At 47.7% G+C, this 26923-nt stretch overlaps 1 protein-coding gene across 1 annotated transcript; it reads right to left on the bottom strand.

Annotated features, from left to right (window-relative positions):
• Styxl2 (serine/threonine/tyrosine interacting like 2) lies at positions 1-26923 on the bottom strand. Its single transcript, XM_059280728.1, has 5 exons — positions 26814-26923; positions 13175-13269; positions 11293-11524; positions 9330-9547; positions 1-3083 (listed from the first exon to the last, which is right to left on the bottom strand). Exons 1-5 carry the CDS (start codon positions 26921-26923, stop codon positions 316-318), a joined length of 3423 nt encoding a protein of 1140 aa, XP_059136711.1. The 3' UTR covers positions 1-315.

Genomic DNA, 26923 nt, shown 5'->3' with positions numbered 1-26923 from the left:
TTTCCGGACTCAGGTCTCCGCTCTGCAATGGTCACTATCAAATGCAGAAGGGAAGCACCAAGGCTTAGAGGGACTTGGGTGGCAGAAAGTGCCAGCTGGTCCAGAATTTGGGCCTTACATGGAAGGCGCTCCCTTCTCCTTGCGACTGTACGCCCAGGCCCTTTCTTCTTGGACACTTGCATTTCTGCGTGTCTGGAAGATCCTGTCCACTTGCTTAACCCTTGGCAGGCAGTGGTAAGGTGTTCCCAAGCCTCGTGTTAAGTTGAATGACTTCTTCCTGTGTTCCCAACGTCTCCAGTGTGGGCCTCACTCAGCTCAGTCCTCCCTCCTCCTCTGCAGCTTAGTTCTGGTTTCTTCTTGCCGCCGTCTCCAAGCAGCGATGACCGCTTCGTCGTCCATTTCTTCCTCCTCTTGCTGGTTTGTGCTTCTCCGGTACTGGGACCGGCGCCCAGATGCAAACGTCCCTTCCTCACCGCGTTCTGTCCTCTCCTTCTCTCCCTCCTCTTCCGACCTCGTGAAGCTCTGGGTAAATTTCCTCTTGGCCCCAAACTCAGCGAAGTCTGACTTAGATGACTCTTCCACATCTTCCCAGTCCCTGGGCCTGGTCCAGTTCGGGCGCCTCGGCCCTGGGGACTCTTCCCCATCAGAGGGCTCAGGGGTCCGGCGGAAGAAATAGGGTTCCGGGCTCTCCTCGCGGGAGCTTGCAGTCTCGCTGAATGTGGACCTGGAGAACTTGTGCATCTCTCTGCCCTCTTTGGTGGTGGAAGATGAGAAGCGTGAGGTGTTTCTCACAGTGTTGCCGTCTGCCTCGTGGAAGGAGGTGTCCTGTTCCTCTGACCGGGATTTAGAGAACTTGTAACTGCAAGATTTAGATTCAGTTTCCCGGAGCAGGGAAGACCTGGTGTACCTCCCCCTGGAGCTTTCAGACCAATCACTTTGGGGAGGGGACTTTTCTTCCGTCCCGAGGCCTCTGAGCCACGTATTAATATTGCTATCCATCTCGTTGCCCGCTCTGTGGCCATTTCTATAGTGATCAGAGATGGCCAGGGAGGAGGAAGTGTCTGTCTCAGGCTTCTGGGAGTTACTGCGAGAGGAATACCGGAAACTTCCGATGGCACTGTCTGTGTCCTCGTCTCTGTCACCCACGCCGCTGTCCTCATCGTCCTTGGCCTTCTTCTTCTTGAAGAGAGAGCTGCGCTTGTTGTCTGAGGCCAGCTTCTCCATTTTATACTCGGACATCTTCTCCTGCAGCTCCAACTGCATCTCTCTCTCCTTCCGGCCGAGCTCCTTCAGGTCCACGTTGTCAGCAAAGAGACTGTAGATGGGCTTGCTGGTCCCCCTCACTGTGCTCCCACTGCCTTCAGCCCTGGAGGCCCGTGAGCTGGTGGAGGACAGCACAGACTGCGCGTCAGAGCTGGGTCTCACCTGGCTCTGAGGCAGTAAGCAGCCACTCAGGGAGGAGCTGAGCGTGGAGACCTGGTCATCCCCCAGGCAGCTGGCTGCCGGTGCTGCCTTCACGCTTGCAACAGAGGGAGAGCGGGACAACAGGAGCATTTCATTTTGCTTCTGGGCGAGGGTTTCATTGACCACGTTGGCAATCCAGTTTTGGATGCTGGCAATGGAAATGGTGTCTCCAGGCCCCACTGGCAGGTTAGGCAGGGGTGTGGTGGGCATGTTGCTTGCAGGCTGAGGCAGGTGAGGGCGGTGGCTCTGGGTGCTGAGTACTGACGCCGTGTCCCCATCTGCACTGACGGAGGGGGCTGCTGACCAGAATGCAGACAGGGGGATGCTCCTGCTGGCTGAACTGTCTGCCTCCCAGCTCCCCATGGACTGGCTCTCTTCCAGGGTCTGCCTGCTTCTCTCCAGTAACTCCAGTCTCCGCTGCCTCTTCTTGGCCAAGGCGACATCCTCTCCCTTGCTCATCTCCACCACCTCCTCCTTGTTCTCACTGCCCACCTTTTTCTGATGCTTCAGCTTCCAGGCCTGGTAAGCTGTCAGGTTGACATCAGAGAGGTTCTTCTCTCCGGCTGCCTCTTCGGTGCCGTGCTCACTGCTTCCGTCTCCCACCTCTGAGTCTTTCTTGTGAAATCCAAATTGGATTCTCTTAACCTTCCACCTTTCCAGGGCAGTGAGCTTGTCCTTGTTCCTGCTGCAGAAGTTGTAGAAGGAGCTGGCCTCGGACAACACACTCTCCTCGTCATCCTCTCGGACCCTGCCCCCTGCCTCTGAGTCCGCATCCATCTCCTCCCTCTTGCTCTTGGAGTGGTACTTCCGGGCAGCCTCCTTCTCAATCTCTAGCAACCTCTCGTTCCACATGTCCCAGGTGCTCTCTGTGGACTCAGAGTCGGAGCAGCGTCTTCCGCTGCGGCGGCGTTGGCCGCTCTTCTCCAGTTGCTGCTTCAAGATCCGGATGTCATGGCTGCTCACACTCTCTGAGACGCTGCTCTCGCTCAGGGTGTGCCTGCGCCTTCTGCTGGCATAGGAGCTCTCTTCTTCCTCCTCCTCCTCTTCCTCCCGACTCCACTGACGGTGGCCTTTGGCTTGGTACCTCTCATTTCGGCTCTGCCACTCCTGGATTATCCTTTCCACATCCCCATCCTCACCGTCATCCCCATCTTGGGCAGGGGAGGCAGAGCAACTGCCCTCTCTACCCTGAGCAGCCTGGCCCTTGGGGAGGCCCTGCCCCTTCCTCCACTCCTCATACAGCTTCTCCTCTTCCTCTTCATCAATGAGGGTGACTGGCTTAGAGACCTGGCTGACCTTCCCCAAGGAGGAGCCACTCAGGTGGCTGGTGACATCATCTTCTTCTTCCACCATCAGTGAATTCACTCTAGCGCCCAGGGTGCTCCCGGCATCCTCCTCCGCCTCCTCCTCCTCCCCGTACTCCTCTTCCCTCTCCTCCATCAGTTTCTCATTGAGCGCCCGCAGCTGTTTCAGGAAGCCGTCGTTGGGATAGATGGCCCGCTTTCTGCGCACGGTCATCAAGGCCTCCAGGATGGCCATGCTGTGGAAGATCATCAGGTAGGCCACCACCAGCACGGCTGACCTGCTGATCCCCATCTCGCTGCTGACCAGAACTTTCCCTAAAAATAAAATGAGCACAAGAGACAATGACATGATTGCTCAGCCCCCTTGGGCTGTTTTTCTGGTGGGTTATTTTGATCTGTTGAGCTTTGCATGTTTGCTTTGACTCTGGTGTTCATGCCCCAGTCATACAGGCACTTGTCCCCATTATTGTCACATCTGAAGCACTGGGGTCCATTTCTACTTTCTCTCCCCAAACTCTTCCTCATCCAAGAGGGGGAAAGTTAAGGAAGTTAGGAGGCAGAGGACAGGGACAAAAACTGGAAACTGCTCTTTACAGCACACGCTGGATGTCATGCCCACTATCTGGCCTCTGCAGGATGCTGACAGCCATGGGACTCATTGGCTCACAGATCCACAGATGCACACTCCTCCCTCCACAGTGGACCATCTCACTTTTGGAGAATTCTTTCATACATCAGGGTAAAGTGTAATGCACAGCAATAGGCATCCAGTGTTTCTACACTGACGTTCTGGAATCAACAAGAAGAGCTTTTGTATGGACCAGACCTTTTGTACAAAGGCCTTCACAAAGGTCATGATCGTATTTGGTTTCTTCCTGGCTAATCTGAGTCTTTTAGGCATTCCCCTCTTGACTGTAGACATTCCCCTCCAAACATTAAATCAAAACATTGATCTTACCGGTTTTATTATTATTATTTTTTTACGAGGAGTTTGTTTTCAGGACAGGACAACTCACATAGAGTAGGTAGGTTCCCGTGTCACGTGTTTGGACACCTAGCCTCCACTCATGCCATCTGTACTAAGCACCTTTTACTATTAGAATAAAATACCCAAGGCAGGTTGCTCTATAAAGAAAGTAAGTTTACTTTTTGCTTATGACTGAAGGTGCATGGTCTAGAGGCTGTATCTAATGACAGCCTTCGTGCTGGTGGGGCCTGAGGCAGTGTAGAGCACCACAGAGTAAAGGACAGGAAGTGTGAGTGTCTGTGTGTGTGTGTGTGTGTGTGTGTGTGTGTGTGTGTGTGTCTGTCCGTCCATCCGTCCTCATCTCTGCCTCTTTAAAAGCTAACAGGATTGAATCATGAGGGCTCCACCCTCATGACCTTATCTAACCTTCATCATCTCATAAAGGCTGCATCTCCAAACACTACAGTTGGATCAAGTTCCCACCCTCTTATTATCTCAAAAAAACTGGGATTAACTTTCGGGTCAGGAAACCCTAGGAGGGGACACTCAAACCATCTAAAGCGTTGTTTGCAGTATGGACAGACAGGTCAAACAACGGTCTTAAATTCTTCTCTATCAACTGAAATTTATAAAACGAAGTCCACCTGCTACTAAGCCATGCCTCCATGTTTGAAGCATAAAGATAACATTACAAATCCCTACTGAATCTTTTGGTCTATGCAGTCTGTCCTTCCAGCCTCCAGAAGCTTCCGAAAGGCTCAACTGTACCATTCAGCAGACATGTTGTCCCCTGGCCTCCCCTGTGCTTTGCATCTTTCATAAATGTGACAGACACTCTGTCAGTACCTTCGTTCTAATGGCTGTTTAAAATGCAGCCTGAGACCCCCGGAGACCTTCTTCCTGGCTGTCATCAATCTATTTGCCAACAGCCTTTGGAGATGTTTGCTAACTCGGCAGGAGTCCTATCTGATAATATGAATAGGGGATGACTCTTTTATTATTATATCTTTGTGCCAGTAAGGCCATGTCTTTGTCACAGTGGAGGTCAGAGACTGAGACTGGAAGGGACCCAGGGCCTTGCAGTGCTGCTCTTGCCAGGAGTCAGCAGCCACTAGAGGGAGGTAACTGAGCAGAGTCAAAATCATAAAGGCCTCTGTTTCCCATTTTAGCCCTTCCTACCACACCTGTGCCTCACTGAGGGCCTTTTCTTAACCATGCGGCCAGGTCACAACCTCCTGCTGTTAGTATCAAGATCCCACACTCATCCCTTGACAGGCCAGGTCGCTTTCAGGACATTACTGCTTAGTCTTTCTCATAAGGGCATCAGATCCTGTTTAGACTCATTCTGGTATAAAGCAAGCAGGTTTGGAGTAGGGCAAGTCTTCCTATGCTGTGTTCTTGTCTCTGGGGGTTCCCCTGCAGAACCTCAGGGAAGCAGTCTGAAGGACAAGGAGATGGGGGGGGGTGTTGAGATGGGCTTTGGGGCTTCTGCTCGCTTCATCCATAGCAAGAACAGGATTTTTCTCTTTTCTCTGTTAAGTGCAAGGCCCAGGCAAAGGGAGCACTCGGGATAGAGCTTGCCTAGCATTTGAGAGGACCTGGGTTCAATCCAGAGCACCAGGGAAGAAGCGCTGAGCACAACTCCAGGGAGCACCCTCTATAATGGAGTATTATAGCATATTCTATGCTGTTGAAGCAAGGTAGAAAGATGGGGGAAATTATGGGGCCACGGGAATGGAGACGAGCCCTCGTTGAAGCCTCCCGCCAGTGGAGATCAAGAGTTCCAGCACCGTTAGCTGTGCTGCGAAGGTTACCCACATAACGACAACATCCCTTTCATCTGTGGACACTGTATGTTAAAATAGCCATGACCTAGGTTGAAAAGCTGAATGTATATGACCTTGAATTGGTGTCATCCCTCTCCCAGACATTTTCTGGGGGTCTGTTCACTTTGTTTATATTGCAGACACTTAACTTTCGGCATCCCTGGGATCTCGAGTTTTACCTTATCAACTGCAATCCTGCCGCGTGCCCTTCAGGAACCGCCCTGTGATCTCATTTAGGTTAGCAACCCTTTAAAGATAATAGCTTCAGAACCCGACCAGAACAGTGCGCCTGGCTATTGTAAAGGCAGCCAAGGGCCACTCCATCAGAGCGGCCAGTGCCCGTGCTCTGGGGGGTGCCCCACTGCCTTCTTACGCTCCCCTCTTTCTATCAACCCCTGGTTTGAAATGTGTTTTTTTAAAAAATGTCTTTTAATAAACACCAAGTCTGCTTCATGACGGCTCATCCTGAAATCCTTTTTTTTGTCAAGGATCTGGTTTTACCTCAGTGGAGAGCGCCAGAAGATTAAGGGAACACCTCGGGTTGATGTAACCCGGGTAACAGCGTGGAGCTGTGCCTCTGTCCCTGCCACGCTGACAGGATGAAAACTTTCTATCGATAAAATGGCTCCAGGAAGGTGGCCCAATGTACACAGTCATCACTTTGTTTAGCCACTGGGCTGATTGGTGGGTGGAAGGACCATCTGGATAAGAGCCCGGCTTCCAAGATTAAAGAGTGCTCCTGGAGACGGCGCAAGGCTTCAGTACGACGGTGTCTGCACCCTCTCTACCCCTCACAGTGCTTTTTTAAATTGTGGATTTGCCCTGTATCGTCCCAACCCATAATTCCCCCTTTCTTCAGAACATACCTCCCCACACCCCAAAGAAACAAGTGCTTGCCCAGAAGCCATCCAATTGCTGCTGTTGATGGAACTCACAGTAGGTAGACAAAGGACCAGAGTCTGTTAGACCAGCTCTCCAGGGAATTTGGAAATGGGACTGAGGCAGATGACTAGCTAATGGCAGCCTTCCTGTCTGACAGAGAGGGAGAAAGAACACAGAAACCAGGAGTCCTGACAATGTCTAGTGTCTCCAGCCAGCCATGTTGGGGTCCTGTTTTGAAATTCTTTCCTGTATCTCTTGGCGGCTTGGCTTCAGCACAGTGCTTTTCTGAGGAACTGGAGCTGGTTTTACACTTGCTAGCAAAATCCACCAGCCCCTCAACCCCTGTATGTATGCATTGTATTTACTATTTTTTGAGACAAGGTCTTGGTATGTAATGATGCCTGGCTTGATACTTGAGAGTTGAGGTTGGCTTAGAAGTCAAGACAATCCTTCATCCTCAGCTTCTTGTGTGTTGGGATTACACACATTTATCACTACCTTGGGCAGAGGGAATTTTATTATCACACAGAGGCAAAGCCAGAGAACCTGTCTAGGAGTCTCAACTTCTCAGTGTGTAAAATGTAAAGAGCAACACCCCATCATGGGGTCACTGTGATGAATGCTGGTGTTTCTTCCTCCAACCCATCCTAGAGTAAAGGAAAGAAAGTCTGGGGGAATTCTGATACTTACTTCTCTGCCTCCGAGTAGGACCTACCTTAAGGTGGCAGCCACCACCTCTGCACAGTCCTGCTGCCTGTACCCGCAGGAGGTGGTTGGTTCAATGCCAGAATGGGGACAGGAGAGGCCCTGGCAAGGTGGGGACCAGGCTTCCCAAAGGTTTAGCCTAAGCCAACAGTTTTCAGTCTGTAGGTCACAACCCATATAAAGGTTGCATATCAGATATCCTGCCTATCAGATATTTACATAATTCATAACCATAGCAAAATTACAGTCATGAAGTAGCAACGAAATAATTTTTATGGTTGGGGTCACCACAACATGAGAAACTGTATTAAAGGGTCACAGCGATAGGAAGGCTGAGAACCACGGGCCTAAGTGGCGTTAATGCTCAGCTTTGCATTGGTGCATGAATCCGAGAAGCTAGGTGTGTGCCCTCCATAGGCCAAAGGTAGGAAACTTCCTGGGCAGCATCCTCTTCCTTCACAGGCCTGCTCTAGCTGTGGCTCTAAGTTCTGCCAAAGCTCCCTGCTTGCTATGGCATCCATGCTCTCCTGCTGTGATGGTCACCTGCTGCACAGCCCCTGCCCTGTTTGCTTTCCAGCTCTTTCTGACAGGAAGCTGGCTCCTGACTGAGGGGAGCAAAGGAGCAAAGCCTCCTTGCAACAGACATTGACTGATGCACTCAACTCCACGTAGATGAAAAGGCCTGCATTTTTAAAAGTAAGTTTAAGCTGGATAGATAGGTAGCTCATGGCTGTAATCCTGGCACTTAAGAGGTCGAGGCAGGAGGATTACCTCAAGTTGAAGGCCAGCCTGGGTTACATAATGAGTTATAATACAGCCCAGACTACAGAGTGAGACATTGTCTCTAAAACAAACACAAAAATCCTAGGGTTTAAAAAAAAAATCAAAAGAAAAAATAAAAGAGAACTCTCTCTCTCTCTCTCTCTCTCTCTCTCTCTCTCTCTCTCTCTCTCTCTCTCTCTCTGCGTGTGTGTGTGTGTGTGTGTGTGTGTGTGTGTGTGTGTGTATAATAAAATTTACACACATACACATATTCTGTGTGGGTGGGTATTTTCCATTAGGAGCTACCAATCCTGGTGATGGGTGGTGACAGCCAATGCCATTTCCAGGAATCCCTAATAGTATTATTTCTTATGATGGTGACATTCGTCATGGGTCAGGCAGTGTGACACATAAGCTTGTTTCTAAATTTTTATTCCTTACAGCAGCATTAGCATTAGTTAAATACAAGGACACTATGCTTCCTGGGCAAGGAAAATAGTCCATGCATAAAGCTAACTAATCACGGACTCCAGGCCAGGCCTCCGGACAGCAAATCCTGCACTTTTACTGTCAGGCTGTTGTCCTTGCAGGGACACGAACCTGTCCTGGAGAAGTGTGCAGGACCCTGGGCACTCCTACTGACTCTGGTTTATTCTCACAATGCCTCACACAGCAGCCGGGCCCTGCTCCATCCCCTCCTACTTGACCATTCTCCAAGGCAGAGGGAGTGGCGTCTAGGCCATCAATCACCTCAAAGCCCTCTCATCCTGTGGGCACTCTCACTTCCCCATTGTGCCGTCCCTGACATGCAGCCCTCATGCACTGTGCTAACCCAGCCCAGTCTTTTGATTCCTGAACACATCAAACTTGGGGCTTTTACACTAGCAGCTCCCTTAGCCAAGAACGCCCTTCTACCCTCCTCCAGGCTAGCTCCTCATCCCGTGAAGCTTAAAGGTCCTGTCCTTAGTGAGGTCTCCAGCACCCTCAGGAAGCTAGCCTGCCCCTCCAGTGCATCATCCTAGTTAGTCTGCCTTGCATTTGCCATGGCCACCTCCCCGCCCCCCTTCCCTCCTCCCTTCTATCCCTCTCTTCCCCCCTTCTATCCCTCCTCTCCCCCTTCCCTCCTTGCTTCTCTCCCCTTCCCCTCCCCTCCCCTCCTTCCTTCTCTAATTTTCCTTTCCTTCGATGCCTACTGTAATATCTGCTACACCTCATGACAGCGTGAGAACAGTACTCACCACATGTCTGACCCTTAATAATTGCCCACCGGACAAACTGAGCCTTCTTTCCTTTCTCAGAGAAAGCCACCACACAAAGACAGATTTCCTCCAGGCAATCAGGAGGTTTTCACACCATTCCCCCTTCTGGCCTCTCCGCTGGAGGATTTCCCGCAGCCGGGAACCTGCAGGACCCCCTCACCTCTGTAGGTCAGCAATGCTTCGTCAAGGAACTCGGCCGCCTTCCGGAAATGCTGGGAGATGTCCACCTCTGGGAAGTCATCCACCTCCACTCCCAGGTACTGGATCTCCAGGCCGGTGTAGAATTCAGAGCCCGTGTAAACGCCGGTGCCGTGTGCAGCGTTCAGGATGTGGGTGATGCCCAGCCTCTTGAGCCGGCCCTTGTTCACAGCCACGCTCCTGGGGAGAGAGGCAGGGCGTGGTTGCCAGGAGTCAGAACCGGTGTATAATTACCAGGCTGATGGGGAGCACGTAGCTGGGATAGTGCTCCCTCCTCTGCCCCTTGCAGTCTGGGGCTCACTGCTATCGCTTTAATAAAGAGAGGCCAATGCTTTAGGCTACAGCAAGACAGAGAAGAGACAGGTCACCGGCCAAGGAGAAGACCAATATTCATTGGAAATGTACACGCATCAAAGCATAAAGATGGCATAAAAAGAAAAATTAGGGGCCCGGAGAGATGGTTCAGTGATAAAGAGCACTGGCTGCTCTTCCAGAGGACCAGGGGTCTATTCCCAGCACCCATGTGGTGGCTCATAACCACCTGTAACTCCAATCCCAGGAGATCCCTCTTCTGGCCTCAGGCATGCATAGATGTTCATGCAGGCAAAGCATGCATACAAAATGTTTTTTTAAATAGTAAATAAGTAAAATTAGAAGTCTTGTACTCTGGCATCACATGCTGTGTTCTTCCAGATCCCCTCACACACATCATTTTATTTTGTCCCTATCATAAACTGAAGAAGTAGAAAGGGCAGTTTTGTTCCTGTTTGAAGATTATAAAAACGAATTCAAGAGCTTTTACTCAAGGCTTGAAAGGAGAAAAAGACCAAACAAGACTAGTATTCAGGGTTCTTTCTTCTGTAACTGAGTAAGTGGAGCTCAATTTGAAGAGCCCCTGAGGACAGCTTTGCTCAAAGAACCACAGAGGCCTTTAGCTGGGGACATCTGGAGATGTCTGTGACCACGGAATAAATGCTTCTGGACCTGCACATCTAGTTAAAGGTCACTTAGGACTTGATGATCTGGGAATCAGTTTCTGGGCAATGGATCACTCCATGATGGAGTACAAGACCCGGTGTCCAAAGCTCTCTCCACACTGGCTGCTTCGGGGCCCTAACCTCTGTCCTTCAATTCTGGCTCTTGGGTAATTGCATCAGGAAGATATCTCATTAAGTAGCCAATGAATCAGCAAAAGTTAGTTTCACAAATTAGCCTACTGGTACCAATTACACACTGACAAGACCTTGAAGAGATGGACCATGAGAGCTGTTTTTGTGTTTACTCCAGAAACCACTGATTAACTTAAAACTGAGTTTTCTGATTATAAAAACAACATCGAGGGGACCTGGATATTTCAAAAGAAACCCAAAGAAGAAAATAAAAATGCCTCTCAGGGTACTTTTTAACATTCTATCACGTTTCTTTCTAATCTGAGGTTTATGAGAATATGCACGCGCGCGCACGCACACGCGCGCGCACACACACACACACACCCTAACCAGCCTCATACTGTACACATACACTATTCTTTTACTTATTGCATACATTCTCATAGTTTGTTAAACACGTGTGCACATGGGCACTGTCAGTGATTCCTGACGTCCTCTTTTCTGGTTATTAGGATGTGGTGAGATGGTGGAGATGATGGAGTTGGCAAACACCTGTGTCAGGAAGCTACCTGGAAGGGCAAGGCTGTGCTAGAGAGCGCTGATGGGAAGGAGGAGAACGTGGTCATTTTGTCTGGGGATCTCTGTGTGCAGGGTGATAGGAAAATGTTCTCCACTGTCAGGCCTGGGTAAGTGACCAGGCAGGCGCCATTTGATGGAAGGAACCACGGAGGCCTTTGGTGAGCTAGAGGAATTTCATCTCAGGGATTACCCAGAGGAGAAGAATGGGGGGCCAGGTCTCCCCATGAACACACTCACTTCTCAGCTATGAAGACATTGGGCCAGACCTCATCCACCTCATTCCGAGGGGCCTCTTGCCGGTCCTGGATCAGGGCCCGCTGCAGGTCCAGCACGCAGGGGGTGTTGAACAGGCTTTTGTCATCCATCTTCTCCCTGACACGGTTGTACAGGTCTTCCACCAGCAGCTGCTCAGCAGACTCCAGCATGCCTGGACACTCGGTGTCTGATCTAAGACCCCGAGGCTTGAGTTCTAGAGGGGACATGTGGCATTTGTATCGAAGAGTTAGGAACGTCATAGCTTTCCCCACCCTTTGAGAGAGTCTGGGCCAGCTAGCTACTGGGACCTTGGCACAGATGGAACACCAGGAGGATCTGCCAGGAAGGATTTACTTAGGACTCAGGAGGACCATGGTATTGGTCTAGACTTGTGCTCAGGATTCACTGCAAGTGGGTATCGGGGAGGGGAACTCAAACTGGCTTCTGCCATTCACTTCTTTGTCTGTAGAGCTGGCTGATAACATTTTAGACCTGGTGTTTGGGTACTTGAAGTATGTCTGCTTCGTGCCTTTAACTCCCACAGTGCCCAGTACAGTGTGGATGGTCATATGTATTTACTAAATGAATGAATGAATGATGTTAACATAGTCCACCCTATCACATCTGGAATGCCAACACTCCGCGGAAATGTTAAACTTTGATGAGTCAATTGTGAGAGACTACCTTCTGAGAAACATTTAACTTGCTTATTTGTCTCATTCACTGTTTGTTTCCCTGCATTAAAGCCCTAGTGCCCGCAGTTCTTATCTGCCCGCGGACCTCATCTGCCTACAGTTCTTACCTCCTAGATTCCAGGAGGGTGGGTAGTGTGATCTCTTGAGCCTGTCTCAAGCCAGGACCCAGAGCCTTTCTGACAAGATGTCAGAAAACTCAAATTCTACGTAAGTTCAGATTCCAGCTGCCTGAGCCCTCTGTCACTAGTAATGATGCCTTGGTCTTACCAACCCCATCAGAAGTGAGGCAGACCACCGAGAGAGGTTGTAGGAGAATTGGAAAGAGTAAAATCATGAAAGAGGATTGGCCCAAACTTCCTAGGGCAACAAAACAAACCAAAACCCCATAACATTTCAACCAGGAGCGATATCCTTGAGTGAAATGTAGTATGTTGTCTGGCTCAAAATTTGAGTATAAATATGAACATCACTACCTATCCTATATCCCCCTAATTTTCCTCATGCCAACCTACCTTACCAATTTAAAATTTTAAAATCACTACTTCTTTTAAGATTGTGTGTGTTGGAGGGCACACACACCAAGGTGTACAGGTGGATGTCAAAGAATTGGTTCTTTCCTTCCACTGTGTGAGATTAGAGGATCAAATTCGGGCCACCATCCTTCATGGCGAGTACCCTTATCCACCGAGCCATTTCACTGGTCCCACTTTATCAGCTTTTAAAGGTAGTTTGAAGACTTACCCTTAAGCAGAATGGATACAGATCTAAATGTAAACATCTCTTTGAACAGAACTCTCTGGGTATTGCTTATTCCTATCAATTTCTTGGGCTTTTAGGTTTCTGTCTATTACAAGCCCTCCACTGTCACCCCTACTCACAGCCCTTGAAGTTAACAAAAAACCCAGAATGGACAGTTCTGGGATCACAGTGGAGCTGCCTCCCTCCGTGACTATGAACTAGAGAACCATTCACATAGTATGGGATTATCTCCACTTGCCCCATCCAAGTTATTGAGGTGAATTTGGCAGACCTGCTCCTGTCAGATCTGCTCTCCTCAACATGATGGGCAGCACTGGACAAGCATGTCGGCCCCTTCCATCGGGCCTCCTGCCAGAGTCTTCAGATGCTACCAGGCCCTCCCTGTGCCCACTCAGATGTCAGTTTCTTACCTTCTTTGATGATCTGTTTGGCAGCCACAGCCGAGGAGAGATGGATAGGCTCCATGAAAATGCTTTCAGTTTCTGCATCTGAGACCACTGAGTACCTAAGAGAAAAGGTATATGTGGGCTAAGCTCAGCGCCGTGCGCATGAAGGCGTTCCAACAGTAGAAACCCTGTTCTGATTTTAGCTATGTGTGGTAAACGATGAGGGATAAAAGGGAGGCCCGCACTATGTTTTGAGGACTGTGTGATGTGTATTCTACAGCTTGGGTACCCGAGGAATTTGAGTTACACCTCTGATTCTGGGTTGCCATGGAATGATGTGGTAGTCTGGGTTGTAGAAAGAGGAGTTATGGCTGGAGAGCTGACCCTAAAGCCTTACTCTCTTACATGTGCTAATGTTCTACCCCTTCTGCCGTCTGTACTATTGAGAATGTCACCAAATGTGCCTCTACAGGGGTCTGCAGGAATGGTGGGCTGGACAGGCTGTTCCCTCCATCCCCAGTACCTTCTCCTTGCTCGTACAGAGATGGGTGGACAATGAAGGTGACGTGAAATGCCACCGATGCGCTTGAGTCACAGGTCCTTCCTGATTCTGAGCCAAAGGATCACGGGTCAGGCTGAGTCCAAGGAATCAATACAGTAACATGGGTAAATATCAAAGCTATTTCTCAAAAGAAATTCAAAGGAGGCATGAGGAGCACCAAGGAGCATGGAGAATTAGGGCAGAGCAAAGATTAGGATCCTGTAAAGTTCAGTAGTGAACTCCTCTCTCATGGAGGGGTTTTCCAGGTATGAGTGAACACTGGGTTTCCTCACTCATCTGGTCTTACCTTTAGAAACAGAGTGATTTAAAAAGTGAGGAGGTTTAACAGATAGCATTTCTGAGTACCCTCTGGGAATATAACCCTGACCAATGTCCCACCAGGTGGAGTGAACTGTTACTCTTGTTTTATGGGTGAAGAAAGGTGATCAGAGCTTGAGAATATTGTCCAAATGGCAGAGCGAAGATGCCGTCAGGGCGGTACTCCTCAAGGTCCAGTCTTGTGCTCTGACCAATGCCACTGATACCATTAAGGTTGGAATAGTGAGATGAGTCCATCAGAGAAGGCAATCCCACCCGGGCTCCCAGGCCCAATAGTGGCCATAGGAAAGTACTTTAGAAAATGCTTGTGAGAATATGCATAGAGGGATGGATTTGAGCTGAGTAAAGTTGAGCTGAGCAGAATCTAGCTGAATTGAATGGAGTGAATTTCAGATAAGCTAGAAGGGAATGAAATTGAGTTGACTGCCAGAAAAACTCTCCCGTAAGTACCCGTGACACCAGAGTATAACCTTGGGAGACTAGTGTACTCGGTGTCAGCTAGGTAAGCGAAAATGCCTTGCTAAAAGAAAACAGTAGCCTGTAGCTCTACCCCGAGTGTGGGCAGATCTGCCTATGCAGCCCAAGGAAGAGCACACTGTGGCATTATCAGCCATAGCTCCCAAGGACTTTCCAGTAGCAACTGGTCATTGAGATCATTCCTATTTTACCCTCAAGTACTCCTCATGAACAGAAAGTGCATCTTCAAATATATATGGTTTCAGAGTTACTGTGTAACACTAAATGTTCCCCCAGAGGCTCACATGTTTAGACAGTTGGATCCTAGTTGGTGATGTTGTTTTGGAAGGTCACGGAACTTTCGGGAACTACCTGATAGAAATAGGTCACTAGAGGTAGGCCTTGAAGGTTGTACCCCTCTCAGGTTCTGGTCTAGTGCCCTCTGTTCCTTGGCCTATGATGGAGGAGCAGTCTGTATGTTGTCTTGACCAACAGTAGAGCTGCTCCAGGGGTATATCTTTCACAAGGTGTCATCCATATGGAGGTGGACTTTTTGGTGATACAGCTAATCCTATAAGTAACCTCTTATATAATGCTCCCGTAAGGAACCCCAATAAACTCACTAATCCACCAAGTTGGACTTTAGTGGTATCTTTATTTTGGTTTATTACTGGTTTCTTATCTGGGGTAAGTAGATACTTGTTCATGTCTCCCTAGAAAAAGTCACAGAACACCACATATGGAGTCTGACTACCCAAGGGCCCTGCTGAGTTTCCCAGCCCACACCAAGCCCCTCAGTGGTGGATCCTCCACCCATTCTAACTGATATCTCAAGAAACAGATGATTTATTTAGTCCTATCCAGAGTCTTGGCTTGAAAGGGATTAAAGTAAAATAAAATTATTGTCTAAGTTCTTAAATTTTGTTAAGCACAATTAAATAATGAAAAGTGTGATTCCAAGGACTAAGAGGTGAGTTTGGGCACATACTAAGGCATTCCTCAACAGTGTTGAATCAAATCGAAGTCATTGACACACCCACATGTGTTGTGGGTGTGAAGTAACAACAAAATATTGCCAACATGGGAGCAGGGCAACCCCAGCCTCTATACTAGATCTGTGGTCATGCTGAGCCCAGGGCTTAGGGCAGTCTTGGTTTTCACATCCATTTCACAAAATCACAGCCAGTATTAAAATTTTTATAATGGTATGAGTCATATTTCCATGTCAACAATATTTTATTTATACAGGGAGTTTTATTAATTATTTATCAATAACATTATTTATACTGGTATTAATAAAATATTAATCATTTTACTTGCTAAGGGTCAGCCCTATGTAAATTAATATTTGGAGTGAACCAAAACAAGCCCATGGTGAGGACTTTGGCACCACTGTGAGGATTACAAAGGGGTCTTTTTTGAACAGCCCCTCATTTCTCCCACAGGGTTGTCTGTCTTTATTCCACTGTGGGCCTCCAGGGCTCTGCACCCTCTTTGGGGCTTTCTCACATCTGTAATCTGACACCCCCTGAAATTCACAAGATGCGCCCTCACTTGTCTGATGTGGAAAGATGCCCCACAAGGAGCTCAGCATGTGGTGTTGGTGATCCTGGTCTGGTTTCATCTATCTTGATCACGCCATTTCCCATCCACTATGGTCCCTTCAGATTGTGAGGACTGGTGCTTTCGTCTGTTTGTTTTTTGACACCTGTTCTCGCTGTGTATCTCAGGCTGGCTTGAACTCTCTGGATAGCGTAAGTTAGCTTCAGACTCTCAGACTTCTTCCGCCTCCTCCTCTTGGGTTCCGGGATTACAGGCATGTGCCACTGCAGCCAGTTTTCAGGCTTGGTTTCAAGTGACTGATGTAGGAATTGAGGATCTGTCCTAAATGTACCTAAACTCTGAGACGCTGAAGGAAGATTTGAAATTAAAATTTAAAAACAGGAATGGCTGAGAGTTATTCCTGCTCCTGGATTTAAAGATTGAACTTGGCTAATGGGTCAGGTACCAGGAGGATTGCCACTTTGGAGATGGTTGTCAGCTTCATAACAGGGAAACAAGGAAGGCAAAAGCAGATTTCCTCCCTAGCCCCAATACGTCTCTCCTTGGTTGCTTGGCATTATTTAGTGTGGAGTGTGGGATTCGGACACCAATATTTTTCTGAGTCCGCCACCGTGAGGAAATATGAACCTAATAGTCCTAAGACTGTTCTGCCGCAGATAGGGGTTATGAAGTCTAATAATGAGGGGTGTGTAAAACGGAAGAAGACCTTGCATTCTGCAGAGAATCGGGATTGTAGGAAAAGAAGAAAGGAGAGAGAGAGAGAGAGAGAGAGAGAGAGAGAGAGAGAGAGAGAGAGGCCTGAGCGGTGGCCCTGTTGATATTTGCGGGGTCAGTGAGATGGCAGCCTTGAGGTTTTGATTTATGACCACATCTGTGCCTCAACCAGTATTCCTGAGATGGAGTGAGGCGACATGCACACCCTGATTAGAAAGCAGCAAGGCTGACTGTTCCAGAAGGACAGGCAGAAAAAAAGAGGATCTAGGATCGATACATACCTCATCAGAGGATCAGGAAAGCCGCGGCTAAGAAAGCCTTGAGGGCGAATTGAAAGACAACAATAAAGGGGAATTTGATGGACTTCCTAGCCGAGACCGAGAGACGCTGCAGCTTTCTTTAAACCTGTGTTTTTCAAAATTGCAGACTGTGACCCATTTGTGCATCACGGAATCAATGTAGGGGGTTATGCCCCGTGTCTGGGAAAGGGAAAATGGAAGGGAAAACGGAAGGACAGAGGTAGGGAGTGAGGGAACCACCGTTCGATGTGAGGATAAGGGTAGTTTGGGAAAAAAAAATGTATATGTATAGAGCATATGCTCTGAGTTGTGATATAAATGGTTTGTTCTACTGCAGATTATAAACAACGAAGTTTGAAAGCCAATGCACTAAACCAATGGCCGGGTAGCCTAGTGACAGAATGGAGCTGTGATGTTCCCACCAGACCTGCCTGCAGCTACTCATCTTCAGCCAATGAGTCTCTTGCAGATGAAATTGGGGTGGAGTCTCGGGGGGGGGTGCCCCTTTTGATTTGGCCTTGGTGGACAATGCCAGTTAAGCGCTGATAGGGGAGAGGTGTGCAGAGGTCCATGTACACCCCGATTTCTTCAGGTAGCTAGGAGGTGAAATGGAGATTGTGGGTGAGGAAGATGCCCTCAACAAGCTACTACACTGGAAAGGGGTTTACATTGCACAGTTAACTCATAAATTCTTAAGAAAAAATTTCTGCCTGGAAGACAGATGACTCTAACTGCAGGCTTTCCCCCGGAGAGTGTGGCTGCCAGGGGCTGGCTTGAAACCTAAGGCGTCTGATGTGAGTGTCCAGCTCAGTTAGAAATGGAGGTTTCCGGGCCGGTCCATTGTCTACATCCTTTCATCATATTCTTAGGTCCCAGGATGAGATTCAGATGAGGCTTAAAATGTGTAGACTTCCTGCCAGGACCCCAAGCACACTGCACATCAGGACACAGTTACAATTGCTGTGTTGATAGGGGCCATTTGGAGCATGCACTGAAGTTGTACAAAGCACTGTGCTTGTCTTATAGGAAAGTTTTGTCTGCTAGGGTGGGATCTAGGGCTGTCGTGGGTTGAGGGTGTCCTATCCTACCAAGGTGTATCCCCCAGAGCCTGCAAATGCTTTTGTTTTTTTTAAAAAAAAATAAAGGATCATGGTGATGTAATTAGATGAAATCACCCTAGATTAGGAAGATACTCAAAACTAATGGCCAGTGTCCTTATAAGAGGAGACAAAGAGGGGGTAGAAATTGGAATTAATGCTACCACGAGGCAAGAAATGGTCACAGCCAACCAAAGCTAGGAGACAAGGGAGGTGTCTCTCTAAAGTCTCAAAGGGAGCAAGTCCCAGTGACCTTGGTTTTATACTTCTGGCCTCCTAAACTACAAGACAGTACATTTATGACTTTTCAGCCATACATATTGCCGTAATTTGCTCACAACCCTAGGAAACAAGTACAAGAACTATTCAGTTGGGCATAGTGATGCATTCCTGTAATCTCAGCCTTTGGGAAGCTGACACAGGAGAACAGCAAACTGGAAGCCGGTCTGGGCCACATAGGAAGACCCTATCTTGACAAACATACCACGAAGAGTCTGCTGGCGAGGTATTTGCTAACTTGGTTTATATATTTTAGAAAGAATCAAACATTGAGCTAGAGCAGTAAAGCAAGAGGGACCGAGTCTCAGGGAGAACCGTTCAGGATGGGGATCCAGAGCCAGAAGCAACGCTCTGCTGATGAGAACACAGCATTTGCTTACAGCAGAGTCAGACAAATGTGATCTCCCCACTGGAGTGCGTGTAAGTTTCCTGCAAGAAAAATCTATTAATATTGTGAACAACTGAAAGGGCTTTCTTTGGAAGAAAAGTGAACTAGACCACTGTTTATCAAATATCTCAAATGTGTTCATATATGCTGTATTGTCTCGCCTCAATCACTGAGAAAAACTATTCCTGATTGTTATTCGTATAGCACATTCTCGTGGCTAAGACGCTGAAGAGCAGATCTGACCTGAGTTTTGGTCCCAACAACATCCAAGTTCTTCCCATGGTGCTATCCTGCCTACTACAATGGGTCCTCCCTGCTCCCGTGGCTTAAAAAAAATAGATGTATTTGCAATAGGATTTATGTACAAATTGCACACATTTAAGATGTACATATTGGTGTGGTGAGTTTGGCATGTGTCTCCATTTGGGAGCACTAGAGTTCCACTTACCAACCCTTCCAAACTGCTGCATCGGTCCTGTGTAAGCCCTCCACCTTACCCCACCCTGCCCTGTGCTCTCCAGGGAATCCCTGAGCTGCTCTCTGCCAAGAGAGATGAGTTCAAACTTCTAGAATTTTCTAAGAATGGAGTCATAGGGTGTGCACTCATTTTTGTCCTACTGTTTTCACTTTGAGATCCATCCACATGTTGTCTGAGTTAATACTTCGTGCCTTCTTGGTGCCGTATAGTATTCTCGTTATGAGGGCACCACAATGTGGTTATTCATTCACTTGTCAATAGATTTTTAGGCTGTTTCTAACTTCTGAGTTCTTATGAAAAAGCTGCCATGAGCATCTGTGTACAGTTCTTTACATGAAGCTCAGCTTTCATGTCTCATTTCATATCTAGAACGGCTGGACCATACAGGTCCAGGTCTTTAGGCAGGAATACATGCAATTTTGAAACAAATGATGGTTTGTGAAATCACTGCACTCTGTATTTCCAGCCTAAGATTGTTCCAGTTGCTGCATCCTCATGAACAGCTGGGGTGGCTAGTGTTTTTCATTTCAGATACTCTACTAGATCTGTAATGGTAATTCATTATGGGCTTAGTTCCAATTTCTCCAATGACTAAGGGGTTTTGAGCATCATTTTCACATGCTTGTGGGTGATATGTATATCATGTTTGGGGAAACATTTTCGAATGTCTTGTCTGTTTTAAGTTGAATTTTGAGAGTTAAAAATATATTTCTTGAATTTTACAGGTGTAAAGAACTATATTCTAGCTATAAATACATCGTTAGACATGTAACTTGTAGATGTTTTCTCCTAGTCGGGAGTTGTCTTTTCAATTAGTGGGGTGCCTATTGTGTAAGCATGAGGACCTGAGTTGATCCCCAGAACTTGTGTAGAAGGCCCGGCACTGTACACATGTTTATAACATGAGTACTGGGAAGAATAAGCAGGAGAATCTCTGGAGCTCACACTGCAGCCAGCAGAGCCTAGTGGGTAAGCCAGTGAGAGAGCCTGTCTCAATAACAAAGTGTGTGGAGCATAGGGAAATGACACCAGAGATTGACCTCTGGCCTTTAGATGAGGTGCACATTTATCCCCATACATGATCATGCACACACCACCACCACCACCACCACCAAACACCAACACTAACACACACACTGAATGCATTCATCGGGGTTGGCTTTCAGCTTCAGTCTGTGCAATGCAGTGGGATTGCCAGCTCAAACGCCTGTGCTTATAGTCAAACACAGTAATAGCTCACACTTCAGACTTTGTGATGACATGGCACGACAATGTAACCCATGGCATGCCATCATCCGAGTGCTTTCCTTGAAGACGTCTGAAAACGGTAGCTGATTGGAGACCTGCTTGCAGGAAGTCATATGGAGTAGACACAAACCAAGAGGGGCATCAAAACCAGCGGGATTCAGCAGCAATCACTGAGAACCAGAGGAAATCGGCTGTGGATGCTGGACCGAGTCTGAAGGATGCTCAGCTTAGTCCACTTGTATTTCTGCCTCATGCTAGTTTTACCTGGGAAGGGGGACTGGCTGCTTCAGGGCTAGGGGTCCCACGCAAGTGCAATCTCAGTATCAGCAGGTGCTTGCGTCTCATGGTAGGCTGACTTGATACAAAAGTGCGGCTCTTCCTCCCCGCTCCCATCCCAGTGGCTCCCCTCACCTCTGTGTGCTCTTGCTATTTGCCTTGTCAGCCAATAATCGGAGAAGCCGAACCACACCAGGAGACAGTTAATAAAACACACGTTCTCCAGGGCAGCATCTGTGTACCACCGACTTCACTTATCCAGCCTAGCATCGACTGGATGGCTTGTCATGTTTGAGTACATATTCTGGTGCACATTTTTTCTTGTTTTTGTTCGGATGCATTGAGAATGAGCCCGCTGTGTCCAAGGAGAGCTGACACACTGAACTTCAGTGGACGGAGTGTAAAAGCTCCTGAGGGTTCTGCCAGTTCACGCCCTCACCAGCAGTGTGGGGGAGTTCCGATTCATTCACACCCTCTTTAACATCCCCAACAGCAGCCTTTCATTTTAGATATGCCGGTGAGGGCTGGGGAGATGGCTCAGCCATTAAAGGCTAAGCTCACAACCAAGAATATAAGATATGCTGGTGAGCATGATGTAGTAGTAAACTGTGGTTTAAATTTGTTTTGGGTTTTTTACTGATTTTTTTTTTACCATAATTTAACTATGATCAGAGAAATTTGTTGGTCCATGCCTAGCCCACTAATTGACCTATTTTAGTATATATTCTATATGCCCATGATGAGAGTGAAAATCCTGAAGTTGCTGGGCACACAGACACACATGCACATACACACACATGCACATACATACACATATATGTTCTATAAATGCCAACTAGGTTAATTTGTTTGAATATATCTGTATTCTTCGTGATTTATTTATCTCATTCTATCATTTAATAACATAGGTTTAAAAATATTTGATTAAAATTGTGAAAATTAATTTTTTCTCTTCTGTCAGTTTTTTATTAATTCATTTTATGTATATGTATATATGTATGTGTACCAGATGTGTGTAGTGCCCACAGAGGCCAGAAGAGCATGTTGTGTCCCTTGGGACTGTTACAGACTGTTGTGAGCTGCCATGTGGGTACTGGGAATTGAACCTGGGTCCTCTAGAACAGCCAGTGCTCTTAACTGCTGAGCCACCCCTCATGCTTGGACCTTTGTTTTGTTTTTGCTCTTGCTTTATATATTTCGAGGCTACGTTGTTAGGTCATAGGTATTTAAAATGACTATGTTTTCCTGGTGAATTGAACCTTCAATCACTATGGCGTTTCCTTCTTTTTCTCTAGCATCCGTATCTTAAACTCTGCCTTGTCTGGAATCAAGGGGCTTCACTGGTTTGTTTTCTGTTTGTGTCTATCTTTGTGGCAGCTGGATTTATCGTCCGGAGATGACCACAGTATTTCCTCTCCTAGTTTTTCTTTTCATAACGCAACCATAAAACTCTTTTGATTGAGTGTTGAGTCTTTATTGTTTCCCTTTGAAACTCTGTGGAGTGTGTGTGTGTGTGTGTGTGTATGTGTGTGTGCAGGTGTGTAAAGTATAGCAGAAGAGATGTGTGTCTTGTGGTCTAGGTATAAAAAAACTCACACACTCTGTCTTGTTCTTTGGAACACAATTCTTGGGATTTTGCAGCCCAGTTTTAGCAGCCAGAATGGCCCACATGGAGAAATTGCAGAGAAAGATAAACTCTGGAGTTCTGAACACTAGCCCAGTTAGTCACCGCATAAAATGATGATCGTGAGACATCCTTATGACACCCGGCCCCAGCTGTTGAGGTACCCTTTGCCTTAAAGTCATCCTAATCTTCCAATACTTCCAGCTCAGGCTTCAGACATCCCAGACCAAAGGCAAGCTCACTCCACTGTGCCCTTCCAGGTGCCTAATTATCAACACGATTCATTTTTTTTTATGTCACTGATTTCTGAAGCTGTGAGCAATCAGTAAAATATAAGATTTCTCTTGCTAGCCTTTGTATATCCTTGTCACAAACAGCACACGGGCTTTGAAAAAAAAAAGGGAGTCTGATAATTTTGCTCTTTTAATTGGAATATTTGATCTATTCAAATTTAATGCAATTATGTATTCATTTCCTTTTAAACCCACATTCTGCTTTTCCTTCTTACCTACTGCACCTTTTCTGTATGTTTTATTCCCCTCTTCCATATTTTTCTTTCTTCCTTTCTTGCTGTTTATATTTGACCCTTTCGTTTTGCCCTGTGTAGTGGGTAGCTGTTCCAGCTTTGACCTGGGAGTACTACCCCCAGTGAGGCTTCTGGTAACGGTCACTATGACCAGCTCCTGAGGCAGGGCCGAGACGGGAGCCCTTAAGACCCAAGATTCAGATGTGCTGGCTTTCTTGGTTCCTGGTGATCCTGGATGCTGGATGGTAGACCGAGCAGAGTTCTCCAGAGAACTCAGCTGGACTGCACCTCACCTCTCCTGGATCCTGTAACCTATCCCTTTACTAGCTGTAAGTTGCCCCCCAAAATAAACCTCCTTTTTAACTACGTGAAGTTGCCTTAATAAATTCTCCATTGGCCCTGGTTAGCTACATACTAGTTATGGATTCTTTGGCAGCACTTTCTAACAGTCACACTAGAAACTACAACATGTTCCAGACTTCCTACCCAAATGTACAGTATCAGGTAATCATTCAAGATAATCGTCATCAGGTTGAGACAAGGAAGGAAGACACAAATGAGGATTGAAATGGAGCTGTCCGGGGCACACAGATCACAGTCTACGGAGTTTTTGACGGGATCCTATTTTCAAACAACGTGTGAACTTTGGGGTGGCATATGCTCCAATTTTTCATGTGCAAGACATAATTTGCAAAAGCCATTCAGCCTTCAAGGAAGTCTCGCTTTCCCACCCAGTTCACGTGTTGCAGTGGAAGACAATGAACAAAGAGAGGACACAGAGCCCTGCTGTGGAGCGAGTCAGAGAGAGGCCCAGGGGAGTGGCAGGGAAAAATTCCTCTTAGGAGGCATGTCCCGGTTAGAACATATTTCTTCACTTCTGGAATAACCATGTTCGCCAGGAACAAGACAGCCACATCTTCTCCCCTTTCCTAGGATGAAGGCTTTCCTACCCATCATCCTGGAGAGACTATGGGGTGCTGCATTCAGGCTTGAGACAGTCAGAGAGTTCTGTGTGGGCACAAAGGTGATGTGGGTAGACTCCTGGAAGGGGTATGTGGCTGGGACTGCTGCGTACAGACAAATTTACTTCCTCTTCTCCCTGGGCTCATGAACCCAGGACCTATCATCCTTTGCAAGCAAGTAGGGCCTTGCTGAGTTCCAGCTGGTGGGCTCTGAACAGCACCGTGGGAAACGCTTCTGTTTTACACCCTTTACCACGTACTGCTGAGCACAGTGACCATAAAAGCCATGTTTTACTTAGTGGACCCAGAGGACAGTAGCACCTCAGTTCCTGTCTATTTGCTCAGGCACCTGTCTTGGTGCTTATCAGAATGAGAAGGGCACCTCTATTTGGTCTACCAGAAGCATCACTGGAATGCACAGGACTTCCACACCCTAAGCAGACACAAAGCTACCTTTGCCTTAGGGAAGTGTGGTGGCTTGAATAAGAATGGACTGGAAAGCACAGGACTTCCACATCCCAAGCAGACACAAAACTACCTTTGCCTTAGGGAAGTGTGGTGGCTTGAATAAGAGTGGCCACCATAGATTCATATGTTTGAATGCTTGGTCATCAGGGAGTGGCACTACTTGAGAGACATTAGGAGGTGTGGCCTTGTTGGAGGAAGTGCGTCACTGGGGGTGGGCTTTGAGGTTTCAAAAGCCCAAACCAGGCCCAGTATCTCTCTCTTCTTGCTGCCTACGGATCAAGATCTCAGCTACTTCTCCAGCACGGTGTCTGCCTGCATGCTGCCATGCTCCCAGTCATTATGACAATGGACTAATGTAATGACTAATGAAACTGTAAGCAAGCCACAATTAAATGTTTTTCCTTTATAAGAGTTGCCACGGTCATGGTGTCTCTTCACAGCAATAGAAACCCTGACTGAGACAGGAAGTGTGGATGAATACAACTACATCTTAAATCTCTAACTCGGATAGCTTTTTCTAGGTGCAAACAGTGCTATTACATAAGGCTGAACTTGAAGTCTCCAAGCCCTTTCTGGACTGAATGCCTGACCCATGTGTGATGAGCTCATGGGGCTAGGACCACCCCAAAGCTCTTAGCTCACCTTGATGACCTATCTTTCTCCAACAGGGAACTTTGAACACTGAGCAGAAGCCAGTGAGGGAGACTCCAGGAGAACTCAGGCAAACTGGGGTCAAGAAGGATTACTTAGAAGTCAAGGTTCCAAAAGCTAGGGGTACAGCTCAGGATAGAGGCCATGCCCAACAAGTTCTGTGTGAGCCAAAGTTACATTGTAAGTTTTAATTACTATGCCCAAGAGATCCATGAAACAAACATGTCCCTGATCAGCAAGCCTCTTGCCCGAGGACAGATAGTTCCTGAAATGCTGGTGGCTATTGCTTATGGGATATCACAAGCCACATGTTTTCACTCCCCTGAACAAGTTTGTTTGACCCATCTGCACCGGATGTGCTTGATCACATGTGGGCGGGAGGTTCACTGGCTGGAAATGCATCAGGATGTATGCTTGCCCATGATTCGACCTGATGGGAAACACTTAAGCCGTGGCAAACTGTGACTCAGGGCCATTTTTCTGGGAAGCCAGAGATGGACCTGGCCAGAGACTCCATCAACCTGGCCAGTTATTAAATCAAAGCTTGCTTCAAACTTGGCTTTAAATTGTGGGAGTGGTCTTATTCGCCGCCGGTGGGATTAACAATTCTGGTTCAGTCCCGAGTGTCGGGTGAAGAATGGAGAAAGGTCAGAGTTCCCTGACATACTGCAGTTGGGCTTCTCTTTTGATTGACAGGGAGACAAGAACTTAGGGACTCTTCACACCATTTGCTGACAGAGCTACGCTCAGAAGGCACGTCTCAATCATGGCAGAAGAAAACAGTCACATACGCTGTTGTTTTAGCATTTCTTTTTTCTTTCTTTCCTCTTATTTAAAGACGGGGTTTCTCTGTGTAGCTCTGGCTGTCCTAGATCTAGCTCTATCTACCAGGCTAGCCTCGAACCCGGAGACTGCCTCTGCCTCCCAAATGCCAGGATTAAAGACGTGTGCCATCACGCCCGGATTCTTTTTCTTTCATTTTTAAAATTACACTTGTTTATTTCTGTGTGTGTTGGGAGAAGGGTACATATGCTATGGACCCTATGTGGGGGTCAGAGGACAACTTGCAGGGGTCAGCTCCATCCTTCTACTGTGTGGACTGTGGGGGATCCAACCCAGGTGGCCAGCCTTGGCGGCAAGTGCCTTTACCCAGTGAGTCATCTCGACAGCCCAATGGCATTTCTTTAGTCCCCTGTGTTTTCTTAAAGAGTCACATGAATTTGTCAACCCACATCAGCCTAAATCATCAGTGCTCTTAATGGGACAAAAATGACTCATCACAGAGGGCAGAGGGCGCTTCTAGATGTCTATCTCCCGCACTGGCATCCTGCCACTTGCCCCAGGGTGTTTCTATCCCTTGGAAAGCAACAGCTCCATTGTGGATGCAAAATTATTTGAGCACCCGGGCCAGGTCCATGGGTCTCTTTCCTCCTTCATCTCTCCTCTTACACTTTCTGGCGTCTCAGCGCTCACCCAGTCCTGGTGAATCAAGCACACCCTGTAGGTGGACCTGCCAAATTCCCCACTCCCAGGTCCAGGCCAGCCGCAGCACCTCCCAGAAGCCTTTGGTCCTTCCCTGTGTGCTTGTCTTCGCCCCACCCCCACCCCGCCAGACCACGGTACCACAAATCCTGGAGACACCAATGTCTGGCCCTCACCATGCCACAACGCTGTGAGTTTGCCAGCATGGAGAGCCGAACCCAGGGTCATGCTGAGCAGCGGCTGTGGTATGACGCTCAGGATAGCCTACTTACTGGCTAGGGGAGGGACTCCGGAGGTAGCGGGCCTGTATGGCTTTCACATCGGCTTCATCCTCCTCGCTTGGAACCACCTGCTCCTCCTCTGGGTCTCCACCAGTCGCCAT

This window comes from Peromyscus eremicus, chromosome 15 (assembly GCF_949786415.1).
Source record: "Peromyscus eremicus chromosome 15, PerEre_H2_v1, whole genome shotgun sequence".
Taxonomy (NCBI): Eukaryota; Metazoa; Chordata; class Mammalia; order Rodentia; family Cricetidae; genus Peromyscus; species Peromyscus eremicus.
The sequence above is the reverse complement of the archived record's forward strand: the minus strand, read 5'-3'. Positions and strand labels throughout refer to the sequence as shown.

Bases quoted from the DNA above. Each gene is read 5' to 3' on its own strand.
- Styxl2 (XM_059280728.1), bottom strand. From the start codon at position 26,923: ATGGCGACTGGTGGAGACCCAGAGGAGGAGCAGGTGGTTCCAAGCGAG. The intron at 13,270-26,813 runs GTAAGTAGGCTA...CTTTTCTCTTAG, and splicing joins CGGAGTCCCTCCCCTAGCCA to GTACTCAGTGGTCTCAGATG. The intron at 9,548-11,292 runs GTGAGTGTGTTC...CTCTCTCCCCAG, and splicing joins AATGTCTTCATAGCTGAGAA to GAGCGTGGCTGTGAACAAGG.